Source organism: Bufo gargarizans, chromosome 11 (genome assembly GCF_014858855.1).
Source record: "Bufo gargarizans isolate SCDJY-AF-19 chromosome 11, ASM1485885v1, whole genome shotgun sequence".
NCBI classification, from domain to species: domain Eukaryota; kingdom Metazoa; phylum Chordata; class Amphibia; order Anura; family Bufonidae; genus Bufo; species Bufo gargarizans.
The window spans coordinates 63,934,406-63,956,071 of NC_058090.1; the positions used below are offsets into that span (position 1 = coordinate 63,934,406).

The window sequence follows — 21,666 nt, forward strand, 5'->3', positions numbered from 1 at the left end:
CAAAAGTGTCAAAAAAAAAAATGTTTTTAAATTTAAAAAATTTTAAATATAAAAAGTCAAATCACCCCCCTTTCCCCAAAATAAAAATAAATAAGCATAAAAAAAACACACATTAAAGGGACACTGACAGGCCCAAAAAGCATATTTAGGGGTATATATGACAGTATAGGTCTTATAAAGGGTATTAGAATCATCTAAGTATCCCCCCTGTCCACCTCATAAATACAGTAAAAAGAAGTTTTATAACCTGCTTTCCTGGCGTTCAATCTGTCCAAGGGGAGGTGTTTTATCTCAACTTGCGCCCAGCCAGCCTCGCCACAACTGCCGTTTGAAGCGCCGCCCAGCTCATCAATATTCACTGAGCTGGGCGGCTACTCTGAAGCGCTGTACTAGTGTCCCCGGCCATCTTCAGCGCATGCGCCCGGCACCCTCACTGGCCGGGATCGCATCGCGCGACTGCTTTATGCGCATGCGCTGTGCCCGGCGCATTGCCTTGTGTGAAATCTCCTGTACTATTAAAATATTTATCCCATACGGCAAACAGCGAAACAGAAAATAAGTCAAAATGGCCAATTCAATGTTTTTTGGTCGCTTCATCAATAAAATCTACGGTTCACCCCGCAAAAAAAAAAAAGAGCCGTCGCACAGCTCCATAGACATAAAAAAAAGCTATAGGGGTCAGAATATGGCAATGAAAATAAAATTAAAGTTTTTTTTTTTTGTATTAAAACGCCAGAGAACCTATCATGTGATATTCTCGTAATCGTACTGACCTGGAGATTGAAAGTATCAGGTCAGTTTTACCATATAGGGAATGCTGTAAAAACAAAACCCATCAAACTGTTGCGGAAATTAGTTTTATTTCAATTTCACCCCGTTTCGAATTTTTGTCCAGCTCCCCAATACATTGTATGCAATATTAAATGGTGGAATAGTGCAACTTGTGCTGAAAAAAACAAGCCCTCATGTGGCTATGTGAATCGGAGAAAAAAAAAAAAAAAAAAACTATGGCAGGGAGTAAAAACGAACATAGTGGTCCCCATAGTGTCGCCGCCGTGTGCTGTCCGCATCTGTACTTTCGTTCTGCAGCCCAGCAAAAAAGATAGAGCATGTCCTATTCTTGCGGGGAAAAAAGCATTTCTATCATAGGGCTGGCCGAGTGCGTTCCGCAAAACGCGGAACACACATGGCCGGTATCCATGTTCTATGGATCCACAATTTGCGGACTGCAAAACACATACAGTCGTGTGAATATACCCTTAATCAAATGAGTGACAGAAAAAGCAGAGAGCAGAAAGGGCTGCAGGTGGTATGACAACTGGAGACGTAACCCCTGTGATACCATCTTTAATTGGCCTACTTGGTTAATGTACATGTATATCGCTATGACAAACCCATCTGCTGTATACCGCTGGGCAGCGCAGTGGTTAGTAATGTGGCAGGACAGCGGCCATGGGTTTAAATTTGACTTGGTCCACACTTACACAGGGTCTGCACAGTGTCATAGTTCTCGTCTACTTTCTGAGGGTGTGCAACATGTTCTAACATGGCGACTAGACTGTGGGAGCACGTCTTGTGCCCAGCGCTATATAGGCATCATGTATAAATGTTAGGTGCAAGCTTTGTACAATATACAAATGATATACTGCAGGATATGAAGGTTTTAGTAACGCAGGCCTTGGTTTTCAGTTCTTTTGTGCCTGTAAAGTCATAGGGTTGGTAACGGGTCATGGTATTAGCCAATTTGTGTTCTTTGATACTTCACTTCACAAACAGGTCTCTGTGCTCTGACCGCGTGTGGATTTAATAGCCGTGCAACACGGAAAAATTAAGTAATTTTAATTATGCCTCCAAGTTATTTACTGCAATTAAGACCATTTATCATATGCAAATTAGTGCAAACGGGTCTCATTAGTTAGTAAATTACTCAATATGAGCCGAACAATGTAGCACTCCAGTTTGTAATGAAAAATCCCTGTAGAGGCGAGCAGGATCAATTAAGCTAATTTGCATATGCAAATATATTCACTTTTGCCATTTTTCTATCTTTAGTTCGGTGATTTGGGATGATTTTCCCTTCCAGGTGCTATTTTGTTCTGCAAATCAGCCCCCGCTGTGAGGATATGGTGCAGACCTGCCGGGTCCGGCGCAGGAGAGGTGCAAGTGATGCAGGGAACAGACGTGATGTGGTAAATTCCCTGGGGGGGGGGGTGCCCCCCGGGAGATTCATCTCCCAGGGATCCAGTACAGTATAGTTTTCAAGCAAATTAACAGACAGAATCCAATACATCTGATAACTGAACACAGGGTTTGCAATCATCAGCGTGCCAATCAGAGGAATTCCAGATCATTGCTGCTGCTTCCCTCATAAAAGTACTGTATTTTTCAGACTAGAAGACGCACTTTTTGGTAAGTCTATGCCTGCCCTCTAATCTACTAGAGTTTATGTACAGGTATATTCCCCGTCAGCGGCTAGCGTAGCGAATAATATGCGCATACGTTCGGCCGCATGACCCTTTTGCAAATCTCCTCTCAAGAGTGCACACGGACGCTCAAGCGGCCCAGCATGGATACGCGATCACGTCGGCACGGACACCGGAACTGTGTCCACCCGCAAAGGAGTCGGAACCAAAGATTCCGCAGGCACATGCGTGACCTGTCCTGCTACTCCAATGGGGTCCCCCGCAGGCCTAGCCTCACGAGAATTCCTGGGGGCCCCAGTGGACCGCAAAACAGGAGAGTGTCTTACAATGACAGATACAAGTTCTACTCTTTTTTTTTATTTGCTTCCAAAACTGCATGCAGAAACCTGACCATGTGGCTGTACCCTAATCATATGCCGTTATATGTAGACTCCCTTTCCTGCCCTCCTAGCAGTGATGGCCGCCTGTGGGACTTTATCAATCACAGGCAGATGCCTGGTTTAAATGTCAGTGCTGGGGCCGCAGCCATCCATTCATCTACCAATTGATCAGAGGTGTCGGTGAAAGAGCAATGCTGACTTAACCCTTTCCTGAGATGACGCATTTCATTTAAATCTGGGTTTCAGAAGAACACATGCACAAATGCTTGCTTCCTCATCAGTCAGTTATCACCCTGACAAACGTGCATGCACACACACAAATGTTAGTCTCCTGTGAGCTAGCCATATCCGTGCTAGCGATTAATTAGCATCACCTAAATGGACACTAAAGTCTGAAAATCCATAAATAACACAAAACATTCAATCCCTGCTACATACACCGCCATGACTGCAGGATGCTCCACAAACTCCTCCAATAAGCAGTTTTAGGATACTTTCACAGTATGCCTGCCGGATCTGGCGAGCCGTGTACAAACAGATCCGGTAAAATACCGGATACGTCTCACCCGGAATCATCTGGAATAACTGATCCGGTATTTAAATTTTTCAAAGACCAAAAGCCCTGCGCATGCGCAGAACAGAAAACCGGATCCGGCGATGCAGCAATTTCCAGAACACTTGGTACCGGATCCGGCATTAATACATCTCTGTGGAAATTAATGCCGGATGCAGCAAGTGCGGTATTGTTCCAGGATTTTGTCCGGTCAAATACTGTACAAGGGACGGAATGGAAGAGATCCTGATGCATACTGAACAGATTGCTTTCCATTCAGAATGCATTAGGACAAAACTGATGCGTTTTTTTCCAGTATTGGGACCCTTTACCGGATTTCAATATTGGAAAACAATAACGTTAGTGTGAAAGTACACTAAGGATCCATTCACACGTCCGTGGTGTGTTGGGGACCCGCAAATTGCGGATCTGCAACAGACCCGGCCGGCACCCCCTATAGAAATGCCTATTCTTATCCAAAGCTGCGGACAAGAATGGGACATGTTCTATCTTTTGCGGAGCTGCGGACCGGAAGTTCGGGGCCGCGCTCCAGGCCCATAGAGAATGAATGGGTCCGCACCCGTTCCGTAAAATTGCGGAACGGGTGCGGACCCTTTTGCGGACGTGTGAATGGGGCCTAAGAGAGATCTTAGGGCTCATGTGCATGACTGCTGGCTGTTTTGTGTTCTGCAAAACACGGATACCGGCCGCATGCATCCTGCATTTTGCGGAACAGAAGGACCGGCCCCTACTAGAACAGTCCTATCCTGTTCCAGACATTAATTGGACATGTTTTATTTTTTTGCAGAACAGCCATGGGGACACGGAATGCACAGGAAGTAATTTCCATTTTTTAAACTGTCCCACGAGACTTTGATGATAATGAATTTGCCTCACCGGAGCCCATATATTTAATGCTTTATGGAGACGAATCTCCATACAGAATTATAAAGAAGTTTGGAGCAAAGCGACTTCGGATTTTGGATGCGAAGCTCGCTTCGCTCATCTCTACCAGATACGATTAATTCTAGCAGGCTGTTCCTCTGCCGGAACACCCTGTCAGATGGTTTTAACTAGGGATGAGCGAATCGACTTCGGATGAAACATCTAGAGTTGAGTCGCATAAAACTTTTCAATACTGTACGGAGCTCGCTCCGTACAGTATTAGAATGAATTGGCTCCGATGAGCTCAAGTTATTACTTTGCGAACTCTCGCGATACTTTGCATAATAACTTCAGAAAAGCAGTCAGTATCTGGTGTGGCAACCATTTGCACATCTCCGTCGCATAGAGTTGATCAGGTTGTTGATTGTGGCCTATGGAATGTTGGTCCACTCCTCTTCAATAGCTGTGCAAAGTTGCAGAATATTGGCAGGAACTGGAAAATGATGCTTTATACGCCGATCCAGAGCATCCTAAACATGCTCAATGGGTGACATGCCCGGTTAGTATGCTGGCCATGCAAGAACTGGGATGTTTTTAGCTTCCAGGAATTGTGTAAAGATCCTTGCATTATGGGCCGTGCATTATCATGCTGCAACATGAGGTGATGGTATGAAAGGCACAACAATGGGCCTCAGGATCTCATCATGGTATCTCTGTGTATTCAAAATGCCATCAATAAAATGCACCTGTGTTCGTTGCCAACAACATACACCTGCCCATACCATAACCCCACTGCCACTATGGGCCACTTGATCTACAACATTGACATCAGCAAACTGCTCACCCACATGACGCCACACACGCTGTCTGCCATCTGCCCTGAACAGTGAAAACCGGGACTCATCTGTGAACAGAACACCTCTCCAACGTGCAAGACGCCATCGAATGTGAGCATTTGCCCACTCAAGTCGGTTACGACGACGAACTGCAGTCAGGTCCAGACCCGATGAGGACGACGCGCATGCAGATGAGCTTCCCTGAGACGGTTTCTGACAGTTTGTGCAGAAATTCTTTGGTTATGCAAACCGATAGTTGCTGCAGCTGTAGTGGGTGGCTGGTCTCAGACGATCAGGGAGGTGAACATGCTGGATGTGGAGGTCCTGGGCTGGTGTGGTTACACATGGTCTGCGGTTGTGAGGCCGGTTGGATGTACTGCCAAATTCTCGGAAACGCCTTTGGAGACGGCTTATGGTAGAGAAATGAACATTCATTGCACTGGAAACAGCTCTGGTAGACATTCCTGCAGTCAGCATGCCAATTGCACGCTCCCTCAAACGTTGCAACATAGTCATGTCTGGCTCATATCATACTTCTATACACCTGAATATTACACCTTCCGTCCCCCCTCCCCTACGAATTTAAGGTCATTAATGATGCGTTATTTTGTTGATGTAAGAGATTTCCTTGCTCTTGTGTTGTATAAAAAGAATTTCTGTCTTTTACGGTTATGTCTAGTTTGGGCAAGATAACTAATCGATGTGTCTGATGTATTTTGGCTTTCAAAATAAAAGTATGTTAAAAGAAAAAAAAAACAACAACGTTGTGACATCTGTAGCATTGTGCTGTGTGATCAAACTGCACATTTCAGAGTGGTCTTTTATTGTGGGCAGTCTAAGGCACACCTGTGCAATATTCATGCTGTCTAATCAGCACATTGATATTGATTGGTTATCTTGGCAAAGAAGAAGTGCTCACTAACACAGATTTAGACAGATTTGTGAACAATATTTGAGACTAATGTTTCAGATCTTTGACTTCAGCTCATGCAAAGTGGGAGCAAAACCAAAAGTGTTGCATTTATATTTATGTTCAGTGTACATATACTCTCTGTATACAGTACTGTGATACTGGCGCCAGTTAGTCGAGTGCCCCCAGTTTTCCTTTACGCAAGTTGTTCTCATTATTAATACTAGTGGCCACTAATGGAGGCAGAATAATACTGGTGGGGAGCACAAATGGGGGCATTATTAATACTGGGGACCACTAATTGAGGCACAATGATACTAGGTAGGCAGTAATAGGGGATTAATATTATTGGGGGCCACGAATGGGGGCAATATTAATACTAGTGTCTACTAATGGAGTCAGAATAATACTAGAGGGGCACTAATGGGGGCATTAATATAACTGATTGCCATTAATGGGGGCATTATTAATGCTGGGAACCCTATGGTGACATTATGCAGAAAACCAAAATGGATTCTTTATTTTTAGCATCCATTATGTTCCTTTTAGATCATTTTGTGTCAGTTCCGTCGTCCTCGCAGGACTTTTTCTACAGTTAAAAATAAAGGATCTGATGGAACTGACACAAATGGATGCAAAATGAGCACAGTGGATGCACAAAATAAAGAACCTGTTGTTTTTTTAAAATATTTTTTGGTTCTTTTTATGGATCATAAGAGCGGAAAACAAACCGGTGTGAATGTGGTCTGAATGTGGTCTAAACTGCTTACTTTCCTACCCCATACACATTGACATAGTGCCACCAATTACTTCAAATTACACTCCCCCTCCTCCACCTTTTACCGAGTGCAGGTTTCTGTCAGCACCATGCCACAATCCTGCCCCAAGTGTTTTTGAAATCCAAAATATGGTCACCCTAGGTTTCTCACTGATCAATGGCCCTGGGCCCATAGTGAGAATCTGGGCAGATCACACAGGCTGAGGACTACTTGGAAGCAACAATAGACGTCTGCAGCCACACAAAATATTGTATTGTTTTTCAGGCATTATGGAGGTGCTGGTTTGTTTATTTTTTCCCTTCCTTTGATAATCCTGCAGGGGGGGTGGTGCCCCCGGATGGCGATTTTAAACCGTGCACCCCGCCCATTTACCGGGTGCTTTTAATCAGCAGGATTACATAGCTCTGTCCTACTTTGCCCAGATTGTAGGCTAAAGGCCCAGGAGAGGCATGTATCTTATAGCTGGGTGCTAATTTGCCAAGATTGTAGGCTGTTAGCCCAGGCGAGGCATGTGTTAGAGTACGTCACCTTGTCGCCGGGAGATGGGACGACATATTTTTGATCAATAATAGGTGCAAAGACTTTCAATTTTTTCTAACAGTGATTATAGCAACCAAGCAGTTTATTTTGTAATTATCGTTTGCTTATATCTTTGTGCATTTGATAATCAGTGTGCTGTTACTTGTAGTTTGTATTGTACTATGCTCAGGATAGGTCATCAATATCAAATAGGCAGGGGTCCGACACCCTGCACCCCTGCCGATCAGCTGTATGAAGAAAAAGTTGGGGTTGAGGGAGAACGATGCCACACCACCCACTCACCAGTGTAGCATAGAGCGGCTCCTTCTACACTCACAGTCAGCACCCACATTGAAGCCCATAAATGTACAGTGTGATGTGAGCAGTACGAAGCCTGAGGGGCGCTAATCAAAGGCTTCTGTCCACAGCAGGTCCTGTGCACAAAGGGGTCCATGCTTAATGGCTCCTGTGCCAAGCGGTTCTAGCTGCTTAAACACAGGTTCTAGCAGGCCAGTGGCTTCACCCCAGAAAGCCGGACCTCACAGGCCACGCCCCAGCTCCGTGAAACGATCGCAGGCAGGAAAAAAATGGGGGGGGGGAGAGCAAAGATGTTTCTGAGGGGAAGCTGAGCTGGGTCTAATGAACCAGCGGGTGAAAACCCACTGTGCTACTGACGGGTATGTACTCTGAAGGGGCGTGACTAAGCAGCTACCTGGACTTCACTAAAGCCCCTGATGGTGGGGATAGATTTTGCCATGAGGGTAGCTGCCAGGTGCCACTCCAGAGCCGCACCTGTACAGTAGCAACTGGTCAGGAGGATCAGGAAATACCTACGAAGGTATCTACAGAAATACAGGCATGACAGAAACCAGGAGTAGACAGGACAGAGTCAGAAGCAGTTACTTACCTGTGCCGCAAGCAGTGGGAGCTAAGCGGCCCCAGGCAGAGCTGGACAAGGATAGCGATCCCCCCTCCGGGGAAGCCAGGAACCCACTTCCGCAGGCGGACAAACAGACATGAACAGAAGCAGAGTAAACTGCCACAACATGAACAGGAACAGGCATGACAGAAACAGACGCAGATAAAGCTCTGCTAGACTATGGACAGAACATGGCATACAAACAGGACGAAAACAACAATGCAGAGCAAGGCGGAACCACATGAAAGTATGGCAGACAGAACCCCAAGGATCAGCAGCAAGGGGCAAAACAAAGTATAACAAGGAACCGACTACAGAACAGAACAAGCAAGACTGACCCAGAAACACATGGATCACAGGGAGGAGCACACCCACAGAGCAACTCACAGGTCAGGGAACCAGAACACAGCACAAGGCTGCAGTACTGGGAGTTTCCCATGGCAACCAGGAACACAGAAACAGGACACAAAAATACAGGCACAGTCAAAAGGGCACAAACGTACATGGGCAGGTTCACACTAATACCGCAGCCAGCCCCTGGCAAACACAGAGACCTGCCGCTAGTACGCAAGGGGACGTGCAGCCAGCCTACACAGAACCAGAGGTGATGGTGAACTGCACCGTGACACTGGGGGCTGCCCTTGGTGCTTCTCGCCCCCTCAGTCAGCCACAGGGAGGCATGTCTGCAGCTCCAGTGACTGCCTGGGGGTGAGAGAAGCCTCAGTCCATTGCTGCAGTGCTGCTGTCTGAGAATGAGATACTGACAGGGTGGACATCCCTGTGTCCGTCTAGGCCCTGTGTTGGACGGAGGACAGGGAGCCAGAAAATCGGACTGTCTGGCCTAAAACCGGATGTCTGGCCACCCTACCAGTGGGGCAAAATGCAAAAGGACCTTCACACTGGTTTCTCCTGGGTATTTTGTGTTTATTTAAAATAGCTGATGCCTTTGCATTATAACTCAGGTGGGAGAATCTTTCCACAGGACATCTATTAGCCCTGTACTCCACAAATCTGTCCTTTATGGAAGAGTAGCATGGGAAGGGGTAGAGTCTTACAGAACAATGCACTGCTTTTGTGATATCTGATGAAACAAGAGCAAAAAACAAAGACATATCAGGCGATTATTATCATTTTTTTGTATGTTTGGATTCTGGCTTTAGTTCTCCTTTAAACCAGTCCAGGAGATCTCATCTTACCAAAAGAACAAGAACACCTAAAGCTTTTTACATGTCTCTCCATGCAATTTTATTAAGTATTTAAATTAAGTGCATATCCAAGAGACCGAGGTTACAGAACAAGAGATTTTGCTTGCTGAAGAGTGGGCAAACAAACATCACATGAGCAAGCTTTTGTTGCTTTATAAAATGCATAAAAAGTTTCTACGACAAAAAAAAACAAAAAACATACTGAGTGGAAATGAGGATTAAAAAGGACCCAGAAATCACATAGAAACCCTTAAAGAGAATCTGTCAGCTCCAAAACACATGCTAAGTCTAGTTATGTCATCTTTATCTTCATACTAACTTGTCTTCCGACACTGTGCTCTGACAAACCAGCAGTAAAAGGCATTGAGAGGACTCCTTTGCTCACGTACATAATGGAGAGGACTCAAAGAGGAGTCCTCACAATGCCTTTTTCGTCAGAGCACTGCATCAGAATGCAAGGGATTATGGAAATAACATTTACACAACCGAACTTTACTTACGTCAGATTTCCTTTAAGGCTTCTCTGGCCACATTTACACTACTACATTTTACTGGCTCACAACTAGAACACTTCTGCATAATGAATATATTCGGAGGATATTTATCTATGCTTTTATGGTCCACTTTATGTAAAAGTGACTTTCCCAAGATGTTCATCTAATTCACTATTGATTGGTCATAGCTAACCAACATTTCATGGTAAGTACTTAGTAAAGACTTGGCTCCTCCAGACAGAGAAGGCACTGCTAGCTAGTACAAGTCATTTCAGTGCTTCCAATGTCAATACCACTTCATTCTCATCCTAAGGAACATTTGTCACTATATATAAATGTAGAAACACAAGGATGGGACACAATGATGCGTGCCCAATATGATATCCTAGTGCCCAGCAGAAGCCTGGTGGGAGGCATACACATCTACGCAAAAGGATTATCCAGCTGATAGTGCATGCTATATTCAATAAAAAGTTATGTATGCTACAAGATGGTCACATCAACTATCACATGACTGTCCCATCTACTAGTGGATACACATAAATGTGCATTGATCTGTACATACAAAAAGTGATTTGCAAATGCAAAGCTGAAAACTACTAGAAAAAGCAAAAAGCTCCAAGGAATAGAGGGATTTTTACACAGAAATTGTCAATCACACGGCCTCGACAACAATCCTGTCCAACAGAGCAGCACATATAATAAAACGACCATTACAACACAGGAAGAAAATGATGACACTACTTTGCATACTTGCACATTTATTGAGGCCGGACGATCCTTTTGAATGGGTAAAACTTAGGGGGCATTCACATGAGCATATTTTAGTTCTACATCTGATCCGCTTTTTTTTTGCGGATTCATTTCAATGGTGCCACAAAAGTATGTATGTATTTCCACTAAACAGAACATGTCCTGCTCTTTTCCGTTTGTGTTAAATAGAGCGGGACCTGCAGAAGGTGAAAATGCGAGATCCGGAATGTGCAAACCGCAAAACGGATATGGTCGTGTGAATGTTCCCTTAATTAAACTAGGACCCAACAGATGTAGGCAGTAGTACCTTGCTGTAAAATAATATAATTAATGCTTTGCAAAATATGAAACAATAACAGGCTGACATTGACACTGTACCATCATCGGGTGCCACTACTGCATGATCACAGCTGGATAAAGCAAATGCAAAGTAAACCAACAGAAACAAAAGAAACGTATGGTCCACGCAAACATTGCCCATAATGATAATTAAGCCAAAACACACATTTTTTTATTATTTTGCTTATTCCACTGGGAAACTAGTACATCAGTGAAAGAAAAGACAGAACAAAAGGTGCATTTTACACTGTCTCTAGTCACTGGTGCTACATATGCATTGAACACACTGCCAGCCATGGCCATCTATATCTGAATGATTCCCCAATGCACGATGATAAAAAAAAAAAAATGGTGATATAATAATTTTAGACCAACCACTCCCAATGATGAAGATGCGCCATAAGAAAAACTATTTTAAGACACTAAAACTGCATTGAAATCTAATATAAAAAACATAATCATGCAGAAAATAAGGAAGTTCAGTAAATGGCATTCATCATGTAAAGAAAGTTCACACAAGCCACTCACTAATGTATTGTCCATATAGTTATAAGAGAAAGCGCTGGCTTATGCACACTCCTGCAGTACTGGCCACCAGAGAGGCTGGCACTTTTTCTTATATCGCAAGCACGGCCACAGATGTGGGATTACAGGGTGATCGTAACCCCTGGATAAGAGCAGTGTTTAATATGATGGGAAAATGAATAATCATAATACATTAGTAAGTGCCTTTTATGAACTTTCTCTACATGATAAATGGCATTTGCCGGTGGAACACCCCTTTAACTAATTTTACATGGTGATATACGTTTTGTGATCACATAAAATAATTGCATTCTGATCAAGAATCACAGAATCATTATGTATTTTCAGTATATGATATAAAACATGTTTTGTACCTGTAGGATGTGACTCCCAAGATGAGAATCAAAAACATCAATGGCCACAGAGCTAGGGCTTCTTCTCCTCTGGGATCCTATAACTGAAAAAAAAAGGCTCTTTAGTAAAAACTGAATCTCACATTTCCAATATCATAAATTCTATGTATCTTCTGCAAAGATTCACAGTCAAAAGTTCATGGTGGACCGCACCTGTTAAAGTCCATTCAATTATCAAAGTGCTAGGCTGTGAGCAGGGCTGGTGCAAGGATTTTTGCCACCCTAGGCAAAAGCTAATTTTGCCGCCCCCTTGACTCCACCCATTGACCACACCCCTTTACCCGCCCCTTTTTCAGCCACCTATTGCATGTAATATTTAACTATGGTAATGTACCCTGTGCCAGTCTGACTATGGTCATGTATATATAATATCCAGCCATTGTCTGCCACCTAGTACCATCCCAGTGATGCCAATCACTCTGCGCTGTTCAGCAGGTTGGCACACCAAACACGAGCAGTGCCACCTATTCACTGCCAGGCGCCATTCAGCCACTGTCTGAAATCCTGTGCCACCAGGGCAACATAAAACAGTATGCTGCCTTGTGCCCTCTGCCAGTCTGGCACTGTCCTGCACCCTGTACCATTCATGGCCCTTTAGACAGTCTGTGCCACCTATTAGGCTCCATGTGCCACTGCTGACCTATTGGGCTCCATGTGCCACTGCTGGGCACCCTGTGCCATTCAGAATCTATGGCCCCTAGTCAAGCAGCAGGTGTGCCCTGACCCCTGTACACAAGTGTGTGCCACCCTGCTGCCAGTCATTGTCCTGCAGCCTCTGACACCTCATGATTCATGTCCATTTTCTGCCCCTCATGATTCATGTCCATTTCTTCCCCCCCCCCCGCCATCATTTCACATTTCTGCCCCTCATGATTCATGTCCATTTCTTGCCCCCCCATGTGCTAATATCATAGTGCCATCCTCTCCCCCTGTCCCCTAATGTGCCAGTATCAAGTGCCTCTCTCCTCCCCTCTTCATGTGCCAGTATCATGTCGCCAATAGCCCCCCCGTGGCAGTAAAGTAACAGTCCGGTATAAAAAAAAAAAAACGTTTTGAAAAGTTTGTCCTGGGATTCGAACTCATGACCTCTACACATCAGAGGCAAGGCATTTACCCTCACAGCTATGAAAGCTGTCTAGCTAGTTGCTAAAAAAATATAAGACTACTACTGTAGGTAACTGCCCACTGTGTATGGATGTAGCAGAGCTGGGTGTGTTGGGGCAGCTGTCATGTGTATGGTTGTACACTAGGTATCAATACACGTCTTTTTTTTTTTTTTAAGCAACTAGCTAGACAGCTTTCATGGCTGTGAGGGTAAATGCCTTGCCTCTGATGTGTAGAGGTTGTGAGTTTGAATCCCAGGACAAACTTTTCTGAAAGGCATTCTAAATGATCTTGTATCTATGTGTCAGCTGATGTGAATGCTCTGCCTGAAGTGACTGAACATACTCGCAGAGCATCTGCCCAACAGGAACAGTGAAGTGAAAGAGATGATGTCAGTAGGGGGTGGGGCGCAGGTGGCGGCGGCAGGGAGCTACTGCTTGGGATTCGGCGCCACCAGGCAGAGTGCGCTCTACGTGGTGGCCTACTCTGCTTATGGGTGGCGCCGGCCCTGCCTGTGAGAGTTTCAACGGCCCAGTGCTCACTATGTGCTTTACTACACAAGGATTTGCATGTACAGTCTGTATAGTGTACATGTTACTGACAATTCAGAGATGTCATTAGTTACTGACCTTTAACTGACTCAATAGTAAAGGGATTGTCCCAACATAATAACTCAAAATCTGATCAGTGGGAGTCTTATCGCTGGGACCCCCACCAATCACAAGAATGAAGTCCTGGATTCCTTGGAGCAATGGTCACACAGCAATGCACTCTCTATGGGACTGCTAGAGACAGTACGGCGCTCAGTAGTCCTATGAAAATCAATGGAGCAGCAGCGCATGTGAATCAATGTTGTTCCATTCACTCCTGGGACTCAGACCTATCTGACAATTATGGAATATGTGAGCAATATGCTATAAACGTCCCAGATGGGACAACCCTATAGCAGGAAAATAAGGAAAAATCTGCAGGAGTAAGCCCGATTCAGATATCCATTCAGATTTAAATCTTCGTGTGGACAGCAAATCTAAGTTTCGAAACCAGTGTCAGGCAGCTGCTGCCAAGGCCAATAAGATTGGATGCCCGTGATGAGAACATAGTCCTACCACTTTACAAATCACTAGTCAGACCACACATGGGGTAATGTGTACAGTTCTGGGCTCCTGTGAACAAGGCAGACATAGCAGAGCTGGGGAGGCTTCAGTAATACCTGGAATGGGGCAACTACAGTACAAGATTAGGGTTATTCAGTTTAAAAAAAAACACGACCAAGGTGCGATCTAATTAATATGTATAAAAATATCAGGGGTCAGTACAGAGATCTATACCATCGTCTATTTATCCCCGTGACTGTGACGAGGGGACATTGTCTGCGTCTGGAGGAAGAAGGTTTGTACACAAACATAGAAGAGGATTGTATGGAACTCTCTGCCTGAGCTGATGCTGAACCTCATTCTATCTGTTCTGCTTTACAAAATCAACCACCCGCAAGAAAAAAAAAGAAAAAAAACACTCACTTTTCTACATAGGCTTATTGCCAGCAGTCTGCAATTGCAACGTTTCTTTAATCTTTTTTTTTTTATGTGTTGCATTATAGCAATACCATTTTATGGCAATAATGCAATTTTTACACCAATGAAATTAAATACAAATTACACAATAGACATAAATATTACCGCTTTTCCTGCATTGTTATATTGGTGGTTTTGGGGAGGTATAATCTAATTACAAGTTTGCAAAAGGTTCTTTTTGAACATGTCTTTTTAAATGCAAATAACACAGTAGGCAGACATCTTGCCAGCCTTTCCTACATAGTTATATTGGTGGCTGGGGGTAATCTAACTGAAAGGTTGCAACATATGTGTTAATATTAAAGAAAGGACCTTTTTGAATCTGCGTTTCTGAAAGCAAATAAAACAGTAGACAGAAATCCTACTGGCACCAACACTGCAATATTCCCAAAGTAAATTGTTAATAGCAGCGATAGTGTTTGTCAAAGGGAAAGGGCACGTCATTGAAATTTTGCTATAACTGTTCCATAATTTGTGTGATTGACTACCAAACTCGGACATTTCATTCAGGAAAATCTTGAGTTTTCATTAGGCCTCATAATAAAATAACTAGAATATGGAAGAGTTGAAAACTTAAGATCCACGCCTTGTCCTTACAGAGCAGCACCCGCTAGCCGGTCACAAGTAGCAGTAGCAGGCCACAGTTCTCCCTGGCTCCTAAAAGGCACAACATTATTATTGAGGATAAAGAAGAGATTGTGAACTGGATGGCTCAATCATCCACTCAGCCACAGCAGGATGGCGTGGAGGCCGCCAGGGGTCATGACATGATGCAAGGGGAGCAGCGACAAGTGATTGGCTGCAGCGGTGTCAAACAGGAAGTTTACATTGAGAGCGAATATGCCAGGACCCAGCACAGCATATCAGATAACTATGATCACCAATGTGGGTCCCGCCAGTCTGAGAAGTGAAGATATTAGTGTATCCCTGTGAAGGGGTATTTCCATCATGTCAAGTGCCCTATTAAATATGTGCCTATTCATGTTATGACTGTGATTCAATATGCCAAATTCCTCCTTTTCATTCTTTACTGCATACTCTTAGGGGTTACTGCCACCATAGTGACACTGCAATGTCCTCTCTTCCTGCTTGTGCTGTGGTGGCAGGGATAGTAGGAGCGCACATATGCTCCTCTACCTCTATGGTAGCTCTCCATCTGACCATCGCTCTGCATTACAGCAGTAATCAATGGAACAACTCCTGGGCATGTGCAGTAGCCAAGGAGCCGTTCAGTAAAGCGATCCCAAGCAGCCGCTGTAGATGCTGCTAATAGACTGGCTAGCTATAAGCTGCATCGGGTGGGCGCGTGTATGGTCAAGGGGTGTCAGCAGTACATCACTTGCCAGTACTGTCAATCAAAGTGGATGGTACCACCCACACAAAGCACAGAAAGAGGTGAGCATGGGGGGTGGGAGAACCTTTTAAGGTTTGGACAGTAAAGTAATGATTTTCAAATTTGTCATGAAATTGCACTTTCTTTAGCCTTAAGAGACCATGGCAATTTATTTTTCATTATTTTATGACAATTTTACTTTGGGGGTCTTTTTTAATAAGTTGGAAAACTACTTAATTGAAACTTTCTTCTTTTAGTAATAGGGTATAGAACAAATACAACAATCCTTTAGTCCGTTGGTATAAATTACTTTGGCCAAATGAAAGAACAGTGCCATGTAAATAGTGTCACGTAGTCCTGAAGACAAGTAACTGAATATAGGTTTGCAGTTGAAAGTGCATGTAATCCAGTAAATGAACATCTCGCCCTTTGGCAGCCACCATTGTTCAGGGATTTAATATCCATGTGCTGAGTTTTGAATCCTCCGTTGTTCAGCAATTGGTTATCTGTGTTCCGAGACTCCTGCAGTAGTATCTGAGTAGCTCTTGATTTGTGGACCTTAGGCTGTTTTGTAAATGCCAGGAGAAATTATAAGAGTTGGGCCTTGGGAATAGCAAAGACGAAGCAGTTCACTTCATATTACTCTAAATTCAAAATGACACCTGAGTGCCATAGTGCCATGTCCTGATTAATGAAGTGTAATTAACCTGCTCATTGTGAGATGACTGAAATGAAAATTAGTCCATTAAAAGTTTTTTCAAAAAAAATTTTAATTAAAAAAAGCACAGTAAAACAAATCTGTCTAAAATTCACCCACTTTATGTCTCCTAATTTCCTTATTTCTAAGATTATAATTTTGAGGAGAACAAATCTGATTATATTATAACCTCATCAGTGTTGTCGAGGGGGCAGCCTTAGTATGTAACGATACAAAATGTAAGGTAGGACAATCCTTTTGTTAAACATGTTGAGTGTTAATGGTATCACCAGACTCCATTTCTCTCTTTACATCAGGCTCACTTGAACTTCATTGGATGCTTTCATAAAATAACTACAACTTCAAAATGCCAGTCACAAATCCCAATCCAAGCATTAGTTATTATGCAGTGTAGGAGGCAAATATCACTGCCTGGTAAAAAAAATACAATTCTGCCTGTGTCAAAACAAATGTGGTGATGCTTAATACCTACAGGTTTACATAAACAAGATAGAAGAGATCCATGGTGCTTTTCTATCTACATATGTATGCACCTAACAACTTTCCCCTCTCCAATCTATCCTGAATGCAACAGCCAGGCTCATCTATCTGACTGACCGCTACTCCGCTGCCTCCGCTCTGTGCCAGTCATTGCACTGGTTGCCCATACAGTATAAGATTCCATTTAAACTGCTCAATCTCACCCACAAAGCTCTCCGTAGTGCTGCACCCCAATATCTTCTCCCTCATCTCTCTCTACCATCCTACCCTAGCTCTCTGTTCAGCCAATGACTTACTACTAACATCCACCATAATCCACCTCTCACTTCTGTCTCCAAGACTTCTCCTGAGCTGCACCAGTTCTCTGGAATGCCCTAACCCAAGCAATTAGGCTAATTCACAACATTTAAGCACTAAGGTTGTGTTATCACATCCCCTAATCTAACTGTTATTCCTTCACCCACTCCCTGATCCATCATCATATATCCATACCCATGCAGTCAGAAGCACTACAGATATCAGCTCATGCAGCATTATATCTTCTCCCCTATTGTGTTAGGATGGCCGGACCACTGTACAAATCAACCACTTTTTACCTTTTGTGTCACGTATATACCCTGCCAGATTGTAAGCTCTTGCGAGCAGGGCCCTCATTCCTCTTGTTTTAATTGTTGACTTGTTTGTACTTGACCCCCTAATTGTAAAGCGCTGTGGAATATAGTGGTGATATATACTGTACATAAAGACTATTATAACAGCTGTGTTGACAATGGAGGCAAGTAACATTTTAGTACCAAGATGGCATCATCAGTTTTTTTCCCCATGCAATTTAATCATGCAATTTTTTATGTGTTACATATTGAGGGAGAAGTGATCACAGCAAAAAAAGACATGGTGGACCAGGATAACATTACACATGTCCTTCGCTCCACTCACTAGTTGTCCATCTGTACAGTGTGTATGTGTATAGGAGCTTAGTTCAGTGTATTCCACCTCAGGATCAGCACACTGGTTACAGCGACTGCCATCTGGACAAGGTGCAGTCCAGCAATTACGGTACGACTACATCTGTAGCGGCCAGGATAGCAAAGTAACGGTGATCCCATAGGAATGAATGAGATTGCTGCATAAGTCTCCAAAAATCCAGCACTGCTGAACTGAGGACCTATCCTCCAGCTAGGTCACCAATATCTGTTCGGTGGGCGTCCGACACCTGGGGGCTCCACTGATTAGCTTTTTCAGAAGGTACCGACACTCACAAAAGTGCCGCAGATATGTCATAGCATTCATGTTCATTGGTCACATGGCCTAGGCGCAGCTCTGCCCCACTGAAGTAAATTGGGCTGAGCTGCGATACCAAGCACAGCCGCTATCAAATCAATGGAGCTGTGACCGCTGGTGCCTTCAGAAACAGCTAATCAGTGTGGCCCCCAGGTGTCGGACCCCAGCCGATCAGTTACTGATGACCTTTCATCAGTTGAAATGTCTTAGAAAAACCTTTTTAAATGAGATTCTTAGTATGCATCAAATATGGCAATGCAGAACGGAATTGCAGATTCATTCATTTCTGTGGAATGTGGACCCGCAATTGTGATCCTAAAAAAATAGAACTTGTCCTATTCTTGTCCGCAATTGCAGACAAGATTAGGCATTTTCTATTAAGTGCCGGCGATGGGCGGTCCGCAGAATGTGGAACGCACATTGCCGATGTCCGCATTTTGTGGATACGCGGACGTGCGAATGGACCCTTAGAAACGTATTTAATGTCTGTGTTTTGGTGAATGCAGAAAATAGACCTTTAAGAGTAAAAATGATTTGAGTGCATGCTACACAAGAACTGATAGTAAGAACTACCCTCCTCCTTCTCCAGAAATAGGCTGCCCCTCCTGTGCTCCACTATGACCTTGTCACTGTGACCTTGGTCCAGCCACTGGTGGGCCACCAGCAAGCATTTCATATGCATACAAGATCTGATATATGCAGATCGGACGCGCTATATGCAAATGTGAATCATTCAGATGTAAATGATCTGCCCTGAAGCATGTTGACTGTGCGAAGGAGCCAGTGTGTGTATATCTCAGTCTGTGCAAGTGAGGCTGTTTTTGTCAAACGCGCAATTAGACGGCAAGGTAAGTACTGCTTGGTCTACCTGAAGACTAGACTTTTAAAATCTTGCCTTCTGTCTAAAAAGTTATTTTCCCTAAATAAATAAAAATGTCTCTGAGTAACGTAGCAGTCAGACTGTTCTGCAGGCCGACGTTACTTACCGAACCATAGTATACGTTTAGTCCAGAAGACAATGTTTCTTTTAGGCCACATACTCTCTTAGCAGGTGCAGTGGGTCTCTTTGTAGCACACAGAAACCTCTGTTGCTTGAACGGCTCTACAAAATCTCTTTGTATCATGTGTATTATGTGTACACTATTTCTGTGGCAACTTTTATGCTTCCAGAACTTTATGTATGCCACATTTCTCTTTTGTTTAGCACCAGCCCTCAGCGATGGTCTTGTAGGAGGTAAAACCATGGACTGTGACAGAACTACTATCCTTCAAACAGAACAAGGCTCATTCAGGAGTGTGAGAGCTCCATCACATTAACCGGATCAGGCACGCCCCCCTTCCCCCGGACTCCCCCAAACCTCCCTCCCTGTGGGTTCCCTCCACATGGAGCATCTGCCTATGAATGGGAAAGATATTTCCCACTTGAAGTTACTAAGCAACTTGTTCTGCCCTCACAGTACACAAGTGTGGGGCAGCTTGGAGACCAAGAAAGGAATTTAGGAAGGGGGTGCAGTGTCGTCATTTGAAAAGTATGCAAGCATATGTAACCTCCCTGCTCTGTGCGAACATTCACAGCTTTTAGAAGTGTTTGGTTTCCTTGTCAGGCATAATAGGAAGCTAACAATGGAAATCCATCATAAATAATGATTCCAATGTCAGAAGAAATCAAATGAAAACAAATATGAATGATTGTATAGCATTTGGAAACATTTTCTGAACCCGCTCTTGATCTCAGGAGCTGTTGCCCCATGGGGGGGGGGGGGGGGGGGGGTTGATATGCTGATCATCTGTATAGGTTGTCTCTAAGTACAGCATTTTCCTGCAATGGATTTTCCATTCCCCTATCTACAGGGTACATTGGTCTGTTCTCTGAGAGGACCACCTCCCCTAGAACGCCATATTTAACTGTTTAGGTGCTAGTCTCAGCTTTCACTGCATACAGAAAATATGGATACTGCATACTCCATAATGCTCTCGTTTAGAAACATGTGGCAGGTAAAATAAAGCCCCCACAGCAGCAGTCTCTGAGATTTAACTCCACGTAAGGTGGATCCTGACAATCTATTCTGTATGGGACAACAGGCACCATGCTGGATTTTACCAAGCCCAAACCCCTGGAAGATAAGAGTTTCTCTGTATCTGGCACAGATTGTTCCTTCTCTCTATGGCTGTAAACATGTAATAGCAGGCGTCAAGCAGTAAGTTGGGAAAAGTGTGAGTGCTACACTTGCAGTTATGTTTTATATGAAATCATTTCTAGTTTTTAAGAAACTTTCCAATAGATGCCATTTACAATTACCCATGTTGGATGGTTGCCATACATTTACCTTTAAATGCAAAGAACATGAGTTGCAGAAACCCAGGGGCAACCCAAGTTTATTTCAATAAAGAAGAACTTTCAGTTTTTACGTACCGTACTTTGATAAAGCTGGAATAATTACTTTGGAGGAGTCCATTTATTGCAAGACACTGGCATGGATGCCAGTACAAACACAAATCACTTCTGTGCCAGCTTCTTGCATTTCACACAGGTCGACGGCTAGAAAGGCTAGTAAATGAACCACTTACACCATAATATATGGTTTAACCTGAATAAAATGGATATTTTTTTTTCTTGTTATACAGGGAAACGTTTAGAACATATAAACATACATTTTAGATGTTTTATGATAAGATTAACTAATATACATTGACCATAATATAAATATCACATATATCGTTTTTTTCTGTTGTACATAACTACTATATAAAACAGCACAGAGTTTGGTGTCAGCAGGACTGGTCGGTCAAGGTATGGGCAGAATATAAAGTGAAAGGAGCCTCCAGTGGAAATATTCCTGACACCTGCATGTGAGGATGGAGCTGCTCAAATCCAGTTGAGTGAGCAGACAGCAGCACCTTGCCCTTCCACCCCTCCTTTCTGGATCTTTGAAGCGTGACCTTCAGACTGGGCCAGCTTCCTACATATACGAACTCTAGCCTATGGCATGGCTCTGATTTCTAATGGATACAGTAAGACCATGTCTGACTGCTCCCCTTACCTGTCATGTAAGATGGTCCACAGAGGGGAAGGCTGACAAGTGCTCTCACACAAGTACAGGGGGACAGAAAAAACGGAGAGGTTTTGCCTAAGAGTTTATCTATGTATCTATACAGACACATACAGATACCAGCTATTCATGTTTGGTATAATAAAGATAAAGTACAATCAATTTTTAACCTACTGATTGCAATAGATGCACAAAA

The 21,666-nt window shown here is 43.6% G+C and overlaps 1 protein-coding gene across 1 annotated transcript in view; it reads right to left on the bottom strand.

Moving 5' to 3' along the window:
• NPAS3 (neuronal PAS domain protein 3) overlaps window positions 1-21,666 on the bottom strand; it is a 600,688-nt gene that overhangs the window by 286,311 nt on the left and 292,711 nt on the right. Inside the window, exon 4 of the mRNA XM_044272150.1 lies at window positions 11,895-11,977. Within this exon, the coding sequence (XP_044128085.1) occupies window positions 11,895-11,977 (83 nt within the window). The remainder of the gene's footprint in view (window positions 1-11,894; window positions 11,978-21,666) is intronic.